Source organism: Volvox carteri (genome assembly GCF_000143455.1).
Source record: "Volvox carteri f. nagariensis unplaced genomic scaffold VOLCAscaffold_19, whole genome shotgun sequence".
In the NCBI taxonomy this organism is placed as follows: domain Eukaryota; kingdom Viridiplantae; phylum Chlorophyta; class Chlorophyceae; order Chlamydomonadales; family Volvocaceae; genus Volvox; species Volvox carteri.
This window is the reverse complement of record NW_003307562.1, coordinates 734,642-744,682: the sequence shown is the minus strand read 5'-3', so window position 1 is coordinate 744,682 and position 10,041 is coordinate 734,642. Positions and strand designations below refer to the sequence as shown.

The 10,041-nt window shown below is 52.3% G+C and overlaps 1 protein-coding gene across 1 annotated transcript; it reads right to left on the bottom strand.

The window, feature by feature from the left end:
* Positions 1-5,745: 5,745 nt before the first annotated feature.
* VOLCADRAFT_60480 (uncharacterized protein) lies at positions 5,746-7,976 on the bottom strand (the record flags this gene model as incomplete). Its single annotated transcript, XM_002950477.1, has 4 exons — positions 5,746-5,845; positions 6,466-6,620; positions 7,134-7,352; positions 7,788-7,976. Coding segments are annotated over 4 exons (663 nt in total), but the record flags the coding sequence as incomplete, so codon positions are not given.
* Positions 7,977-10,041: the final 2,065 nt, after the last annotated feature.

The following is a 10,041-nucleotide window of genomic DNA, read 5'->3' as shown; positions in this document are numbered from 1 at the left end:
GCAAATTGAAGGTCCCAGTGGTTATGCCAATCTCCGTCAGTGACCCCCCCGCCACATCACCGCATGTGTCTGCCTTATGCATCATATGGGCACCTGAGGGGACCTGCCCGTTGTGAAGTAGGGGGCTGGCCAGGTCTCTTAAGTCTGACCCAGGCCAAGTCTCGTCCACAGAGACCTAGGCAGCCCCTGACTTCTAGTCGGGCCAAACCAGGCAGGTCCCTGTCAGGTGCGCATCCCCTAAAGACAAACACTTCTTCCGTTTTTCCATCGCTCATTTAGGTCTGTCCGAGTACAACAATATTTATCCAGCCACTGATCGTCGGGCCGTTTGCGTTTCTGATTGCTGGCTGATTGCTGGCCCCAGCCGTGGAAGGTCCCGCATTCATCCTGGGCCGTTTCCGCTGCTACCGGTGCTGGACCTGGTGGCCTCCCCAGAGGCTTATCGGCACCCGAAAAGGCATCAGTGCCGTCCTCTATGCTCAGAAGCTCCCACAGCGGCGGCAGCACGAGGGATGAGTGCCGGCGCCTCAGCAGGACTGCCTACAGGGTCCAGCTCCGTCCCCGGGTCTGCGAAGCAAGGGCATTGGCATGAGGAGCAGAACAAAAATCTTGCGTACAGGCGAGAAGACACATTTCAGCAGCCAGAGTGAAACATGACAGATGGCTGGGGTGGATGGATGAGTGGAATGGCCGATGAGGACCAATTGGTGAATGGTTGGACGCATACGCGCCTAGATGTCCAGCCAGACGTGTACCCGTCAGACGGCAAGCAGCCAGGAGTTCACATGGCGAAGTGTAAGGATTGGATGGGTCTAGTGGCCGAACAAGTGGGCAGGAAGGAGGTACTCCCGCATATCACAACGTTTATCCCACGTTCAGCGAATCGCAAGCTTAAGGAGTTTAGGCTTTGCCGTTGGGCATTCACGGCTAGGGACGGTGTTATATACCTTGGGAGAAGCGTGTATGCGCCTGCTGCGGCACTGATAGCCATATTGAAGATGAGATGCACATTTTGCTGGACTGTCTGTTGTACGACAAAATCAGATCTGATATGAATTTCCCACGCTTCGAGCATGTGAAGGACGCTATGAAGTGGGAACCTGAAAGTCTGGCAAGGATGCTGGAACGTATGTAGTCCCACCGCTTGCTACCCTTACCCGCTGCAGCCAAATGATCTTGCCAAAAACTCACCACATTGTGCATGACTTTGGTGAACCAATACGGGCTATTCAGCCAACCCATAGGCAGGGTGTTCATCTCGTAAAGGACACCACAAAAACAAAAGGTGAAAAAATGCTGATCCACTGGGTGAATGGGGATGTGGTAAGAGGTGTCAGCCAAATCCACCTTAACCATCCAAGAGCCCTCGAGGCCCATACACCACAGGGTGCAGAGGGTTTCATACTGACACTTATAAGCCTTCTGCATGATGTTCATCCTCACGGTTGACCCACGAGATGGCAGGAGAGGCTCCTCCTTCTCCAACCACTGTTCATCTGTGGCAGGAAAACTCGGCAGGTCAAAAGCAGGCCGTGGGCAGCTACCTTGAAACTCCATCAGAACACCATGCTTCAAGATGTTGAATTGAATTCTGCCTCTATTGCCCTCCAAGCGGCCAGCTGCATTGAGGCCCTTGCATGCAAGGGCATGGAGGTGTTGGACATGGTGGACTAATCATGCTGCCCCGGAAACTCCATCAGAGCCCGTCACCACATGGAAGGAGTGGGGTGACTTGCATGCAACCACTGCCACCACTGTGTAACACCAGGCAAAGAGTACTCAGTTGGGAGATGCCAGGGGAGCTGATCCCTCTTACATTCCGCCCTTCCTCGAGTGAACGTCCTCGGGCGCCCCCGGGCATATCCCGTAGGATTTAGGTTGTTTGAGATCCCGTAGGATTGTGAGTTAGAGTGTTATTATGACATATCGTTAGGGTTGGCAAAATCTTTAGATGGAAAAAGTATCTAATTAGATATCTAATTAGATACCTAATCTAATTAGGTAAACCTTTAGATGGCCAGACGGAAAACTGCCTAAACGGTGGAATTTTGACCTGAAATTTTGCACACGATGCGCCTTTATCTTTTCCTGGATTTTCCAATAATTTTTTGGGCCGCTCGACACTGGGAACACGGCGAACGCCTATGGGCGCTCTACAGACGCGTGTCGGATGGCGCCAGGGGGTGTAATTAGGCGCCCTTTTGCGCTGGCAGATGTCGTGGACAGGGCGGGAAGGCGGCGGGATAAAGCCAACCTTGCGGAGGGCATGTTCGAAGCCTGTTTGAAGGATAGTGCAGTCCAGCTGCAGATTTTATTCATGAGGCAGGTAGTGGGGACGGCACGGCCATCCCACAGGCTGTTGTACGTGGAGCTGGCTGAACTCCCCTTACAATATTACATGGTGAAGCAGATTCTCCGTTTCTGGAACCGCGTTCAAAAGCAAGTGGGATCCATTGCTCATGCAGTTTTACGGCAGGAGATAACCGATGCCCTGACCAACCCGGAATGGGAGGGTTGGGGAATCTCAATGTTACGACTGTTTTCCTTCTTGGAGTGCAACATTTGGAGCGGAATACCGCAAGAAGTCGTGGGGGTAAAGGAGCGTGTTGACTGGTTGTTGAGTAGACCTCTACCAGAAGGAGCGATAATAACGGCACTAAGAGAGCGTTTGATGAGCGGCTGGGACCATACGCGTCTGACTGTCTTGCCAGGGGAGTACCCATCAGATGGGAAGCAACCGGGAGTGCAAATGGCGAAGTATAAGCACTGGATGGGGCTGCCCTTTTCGGGAGCCGCAGCCGTCATGTGGCCAACACATGCTAAGGTTTTCATTCCTCGTTTAGCACATCGTAAGCTAATGCAGTTTCGTTTATGTTGCTGGGCTTTGGAGGCGAACAGAGCACGAAGGGGCAAGTACCATGTCCCCAGGGGGCAGCGGTTTTGCCACTGTTGTGGTCCTAATAGCCGAATTGAGGATGAAAAACACGTGTTATTGGAATGCCCAGCCTATAATGATATTCGTGCTGAAGAGGGATTCGATCATCAACAGAGTATGTTGGAGGCCATGCAATGGGACCCGCACGTCTGGCGAGGATGTTGGAACGTATGTGGGCTCACCGAAACTCAATTACCCCCTTTGGACGCTAGTCTGGGCTGATGTGCGGTGTTTTTCCTTTTCTCCGTGGCTTTTAGGCGTTGTAGTATTGCCCTTGGGCCTTCGGCTCGTATGGGTAGTCTTCTTACAGGTATGGGGTCACGCACCCCTAACCATGTAACACACACACACACAATTAGGCGCCCCGCGGCCCAACCGTCGGCCCAACCGCAAACGGAACCACCAAAGTACACATGCCAACATGCGGGACACGCCCGCATTGGGATGCAAAGCTGTCGGGCTCTGTTCTGCCGGCCTGTTCGACTGGCGACAACGGGGTTTCACCTCCACACACCCGTCACGCAGTCAGTTGTCCTTGCCCACCGGCCGCACCACGCAAACGACAGAAACATCACGGCATTAGACGACAACAGCCCTCATTAGCAGGCTTCGTGCTGTTGGTTGTGGGCGCCCCGGACTGCTCGCTTCCGACCGCGCTGGCGACGTCCTTCTGGTGCTTCGCATAGTGATCCGGGCAGACAGCTGACGGGTTCTTCGCGCTATAGGACTTGCTGCAAACGGTGCAGACGAGGTTCACAACGCCTTTTACGAGCAACACGTCGAATATGGACCAGTACGCTGCGGCTTTGATGCTGCGCTTGGCTTCGCAGAGCTTAGCTGCGTACTGTGGCGCGTCGAAAGTCTGGTGGTTGTATTTGTATGTGATCGGCTTTTGGGGTCCTGGTTCTGCCATTGTGTATTTTTACGTCTATTTGTGTATGTAATAGCGCGGAGCAAGGATATGACACTAAAGTTACCTTCAACATAGCTGTTTCGCGTGCCATGACTCACGTTTAAACGGTCTGGATTCGGTCACCGGCCTTTAGATAGGCATTAGATGGACTAGATACGTTTAGATGCCCACCTAAACGGTTTAGATGGCCTCATCTAAAATCTATATAGAAATCTAATTAGATGGCATCTAAATTATTTTCTAAACCTAAACTTCCGGCCAACCCTACATATCGTCAGTTTCCGTCCGAGATGGAGAATTTTATTTCTACTCAGCTGGTAGACTTCTCGCCCGCCCAGGCATTCACCTTGGTGAAGAGTATGCTGCATCATGCCTGGTTAGCGATCTATTCGGAACCGGATTCGATCCGGGGAGTTCCCACCTCCTAGCAATTCGCACCACTGTAACACCAGGCAAAGAGTATTCAGTTGGGAGATGCCAGGGGAGCTGATCCCTCTTACACACTGTGACCCCAGCGCAGGCAGAAGTCAATCTCCTGATCTGCTGAAGAGAAAACCTTCAGCATCACGCCCAAACCTTGGAGATCAGCTTGGTTAAATGCGTCGTCTTGAGGCCATTTGCTGTTGTAGCTGCAGGAGTAGGCTTGTTGAGTCTGGGGTGGGTGGGAGTTGTTGACCCGCGCCTGAGACAGCATGGGGCATAAACTGCGCCGCTGAAGCCCTCGAGGAAATGCCAGTCTGTGACATTCCAGTTAGCTGAGTAGTATAGCTGTGAGTTGGCTCCACCAGTGGAGTCATTCCCAGCGATACCGGGACATGTACAGCCACTAGCTATGAAATGTGTTTCAGTTAGGTGGGCTAACTCCTTGGTGCTTGTGTTATATAAGCACTCTTCCCGATGGGTCTCGCTGACGTGCCGAAGGCACAGCGATGTAGTAACAGAGAGCAAGACCTGTTCTGTTGAACAACAAAAACAAGATAAGCTTACCAGCTTAATATGCGCAGTAAATGACGGCCCTGAGGGCAAGGACTGTACAGTTGCAAAACAGTTTGCCTAACAGTTACAGATTGGGCCTTACACCCAACTAACCCAGCCATGCTGTGTCATCATCTGAGACCATGAGCCAGAGTCTGGCTCAACCTGCCTAGCTTTTGCTGACCTGTAAAGGATCCTGAACCCATGCAAAAGACGTGAATGGCTTCATGTCGTCTCGGCTTCCATGCTAGGACGGCCATACAACATGCTGTCGGCCAAGATCCATTGGCCGCCATTGTACGGACTGACTTTTGTTTCGAAGTAAGGCACACTTCTTCACGGTCGTCCTGCTTGCCGCCATGCATGCACAAGCGTGATCTCTAGCAAAGGTCTCCACACAAGGCCCTCTTATAGCATGAACATTATGTTCATCACAATAGGCTCTATCTGCCAATTGGTTCCAGATAGCTTTCTTTCCCCATTCCATCCGTTTTTCCCAACCCCTCAAAACCTGTGCCACCTGCAGAGCACCGTTTGGAGTCTGTTTTACGCTCCACTGCCTGCCCGTGGGCAGGCATCCCCGCCCTCTATTAACACCCCATCCCCATCTTACCATTCGAAGTCCAAAGCCTCTAATATCAAAGCGCACGTTCCGGGTAAAGTGTGCCTGTTGATTGGTATTTTTACATTTTAAATTTCCTTATTCCCAATCCTTTTCCTCGTCTCTCTTCCTCTCTACTTCTTCTTCTCCTCCTCAGCTAGACCCCTCCCCCCCGCTCCTTCGTCTCCATTCAACTTCATTCAACCTCCAGCTATTGATGCAACGTTGCCATGTATTTTGCACTGTATGTACAATGTCAAAAGAAAGCTCCAGAACCACACCTAACGACCTAACTGCAAGCCTCTACAGCCGCCACTGCAATCAACTGGGCAACTGAGGCTGTCGAGCCTTTGGCCTAAGCAGCAGATAAATGCAGGGCCCTATGACGGGCAGTAGAGAGAGAATCGGCAGCACCTGGGACCTGCAGAGACATGCACATACATGCGGACAGACAGACAAACAAGCCGATTCTTTGGATATGCTCAGACATTCACTGGAGATTAAAAATGCTGATGAACCGAGTGTGACTATTGGAACGATAGCGGAAAGGATTATAGCAGAGGACAGGTATCGAACCCGAAATCTCGTCTTTCACGGAAGCAAGACCGGGAGGAATACCTGGGAGGTGGGAGGGTTTAAGAGAGACATTGCGGTACAACCGCGACATAAAGGACAGGTGGCTTTGGTAAGCCCGTAACTGCCGCACTTCACCATCTTGCTCAGCTAACGTGCTGCTCGGAATGCATATTCATGCGGGTCACAATGTCGCACATCACATCATGTCCCGCATCAGTGTAATCGCGATGTGCCATCGCTGCGTTAGCAGCAAGTGTCAGAACAGCAGAACGGGGACAGCACAGCAGAGCGATACCATGACATAAAATGCAGTGAACCGCCATAATGCTGTCTGTAATGCCGTACGTACGGCGGGGTGGGGTATAACGCCTGCGCGCGAGTGTGTGTGTGTGTGTGTGTGTGTGTCTCTCCACACATGGTGGGGGGGAACGGTGGCGACGTGCAGCGGTGCTGCGCGCTCCTCACCGTCTGGCCCAGTTCCTCCCAGTCGCGTCGTTCTCCATCCAGAAAGGCGCCAGGGCTGTGAGAGTGGCGAAGTCAATGCTGGTGACGTGGACCAGACGGCTCTCGTCAAACAGTTTAAAGTAGTCCAGCCAGATGTCGCCGTTGGAGGTAACGGCCTGCGTTGCGCATACATACATACATACATACATACATACATACATACATACATACATACATACATACATACATACATACATACGGACGGTAGGCACATCCATTCCAGGCGTTGCCGTGTTCATCCCACGTCTTGCCTGTCGTACAGCCGTTTCCCGTTCGCAATCATCACCTTGCGCAATCCCATCCACCCCAACACTTAACTTCCGCATCTTGATCTTAACTTCCTGTCACGTGCGGCATATGCAGTATATATTTATTCCCAACCTACTTCATTCCCGCTGTACACAGCAAGGACTGGCGTACGGAATCACGACAATACGGACCTTGCCTGCTGATACTATCAGCACACTAAGCGGCGCTCTGTTCAAAGGATTTCAGACGCGGGGAAAGTACTATTCATCATTACTATTTCCCCCGGTCTGTGGTATACACGTGCGACACTTCAGCGATCATGAAACACCACCGCTATGTAACGCATCATCCCGTACACATTCGTACACATGCCGTACTACCTGGAAGACGTAGTACAGCGAGCCCGCAAGCAGCACCCCTGGCATCACCGGCGTCTCGGCACCTTTGAGGAAGAGGCGGGACCAGCCCTCTAACTCCGCCGACGGTGGCGGCAGGGGGTTGTCTTCTGGCCGCCTGTACGGCCGCCATAGCGCCATGTACGGCAGCAACGCAAAGGCGCCGAATAAGAATGACAGGGTCACGAAGGGCCAGGCGGGAACCTGCACAAGGAGGAGGGCGGATGAGGGCCACAGAGGGGAGAAGAGACCAACGAGGCCAAAGTAGGCTGTGGCGCGGAAGTAAGAGGCGCTGTAGAGGTGTTTGGAAGGGGCACCTGGAGGGGGCACTTGCGCTCATGGTACTTAAAGTGAGGACGTCGCCCCGCGCCACCCACCCACCCACCCACATATCCAACCATATATCCCGTCCGCGGGAGAGAGAGAGCTTGGGCGGCCTTTCCGTTGGGGCTGGGCAGCAGCCCCTGGCCAGTGTCAGGCCCGGTCAGATACTTGTAGCCTCTACTTACATATACACACACCACACCCCATACACGCGCGCACGCACTCGCACTGCTTGCACCCAACTACAATCGCACAGTCGCGCAATCCCGCAATCCCCTTCGTCAACGACACGTAGGCCCGTACAGCCGTACACACCTTGTTCTCGCTGCGCCCAGCGGGCACAAGTAGCGAGGCGTAGATGGCGGGGTAAATGCCCATGATGCTGAAGAGTGAAACGAAGACAGGGTTGACGATGAAACCGTCATTTTCGCCGATGCCGAGAATCCTCTCAAGAAAGATTTGGTCTCGATACGGTGTTTGGTTGGGGGCTAGCATAAACCCGTAAACTGTCGTACAAATTCAGGGAAACGGAGCGCGTTAGAAAAATGGTAACATGGTAACAAGCGGGTGATGTACGGAGAAGACGTGAGAAGTGCAGGCCTTCAGAAGCATGCGGACTACAGTTGTGCCTAAAGTCGCCAAGCATACAGCAGGGGAGCATGGCATAGAGCGCGCCATTCTGTTTACAACGCATCAGCAAACACCTTCGGCAATTGGCAGGATACGAAAGCCCTGGGGTCGTTGGGGGTAACCAAGCAGCTGTCCATCCCATACCGAAATTCAACCCCGTGCAGTAAACATTTTTCACCTGATAGCCCAATCCATAGCGCAGTAATACCGATGGAAAACAATAGCTGGCTGGTATCCGATGAGGGCGTGGGTGGCGTCGATGTGGGTGGCGTCGATGCGGGATCCTGCTGCGCGCTCCGAACTGATACATGGCGAGCCGATGGCATCGGCCATTCCAACCTAGATTCTACTATTGTACGTGAGCATATGCGCCGATTTGATGAACGCACAGCGCAGAGAGGGACCTGCCGAGAAGGAAACTATCACCCACACAATAATGATGCGTTGCGACAGGCTAGGGCTCGGCTAAATCTATTTACCTGCAAACTTGAATTTGTCCGGTGTAATTTAAGTAAACTCTGGAAGGGCCGCACGCATAGGTGCGCCATGTCCTTGTTGTGCAAGTAAAACGAGTACTGGTGTGCGACAGGACAATAGTCGAAAAGAAATACAATTATAGTTTTACAGGTGTAATTAGTAAGCATGTTAGCGATCGGTTAGATCCTGTAAATGGCATGGCCAGAAGCCTCCAAACGATTCCGTACAATTCCGTCACAATTAAGCATAACCCAAAATAATGCCTGCATGAGCTTATCATACAGTTAACTCGTAAGGAGTCCCTCACAACGAATCAAAAACACATTCTTGAAACCTGTTTGCGATACAGTGCGTACGAGGTAAAAAAACTCGGCATGCACAGCCTGTCCATCCTCAGGTTGGGACAAACCATTGCGGCGCGGCCCCGCCCACCCCCACCCCCGCTGCCGTGGCATCTCCGCAAACCCCCTCCTATAATCCTTTCATGTGCGACTCCTCTGCATGCATCCCATGCACCAGCACCTACGCCCTCTTGTGTCCCCAATCTGTGTCCATAAAGAGAAGTATGCCGTACTTATGGATGGCGGTCATGGAGCGCACACACTATGCTTGCCGTACACACGGCGCCCAATATTTTAATGAAACGCAAATCGCAACACAGTGCCAACGGCCAGTCGGGTAAATCATTAGGGTATCATGCATCACCGTGTAGCTTTGTACAATAGTACGACATGCAATAGCTCGTATGGCACACGCAAAACCACAAACAACCTCGCCATGCCGCCACGTTGTCCGTCACTAACAGAAATGCAAATGCATCAGGTGCAGTATAGCCTCATCGTTATCGTACAGTACGGTGCCGTATAATCGTATAGTTAAAACAGACACATATGCACATAGCCAACACAGGTCGCGGGTAGTTGACAGTTGGTGGTTCTTTGTAGCCCGAACAATTGCCCTCGTCGCAATTCGTTAGTTGACGGTTGTCAGCCCGACCTGTCGTTCCTGCACAGCCTCCCACTCGCCGAATTATGGCGTAGCCAATTGATCCTCTGTGTGTGTATGTATGTGCGTATGCGTATGTGTGTGTATGTATGTGTGTGTATGCGTGTGTGTTTTGCGCACGCGTCCTCCATATCTTCTTTCCCCCTCCCAACACCCGTTGAAGACTAAGCCGTCGAGTCGTCGATCGCGGGCCCTTCAGTGCTGCTTTCAATTCTTGGAGTTCCCTCCTCCTCTCCCACCACACGCACACGTCACACGCTCTGCCACCCGAATGCCCAAACCCTAAGTCGACCCTTGTAGGATCAACTACATAACAACCAACCACTTATCCACCAACCAACCAACCAACAAACCAGTAACCAACAGGGCCTTCCACCACATATGTACGTCCGCAACGCAAACGTAACCCATCTCCGACACCCCCCCGAGAGCTCTTCATGCACACGCACATACACCC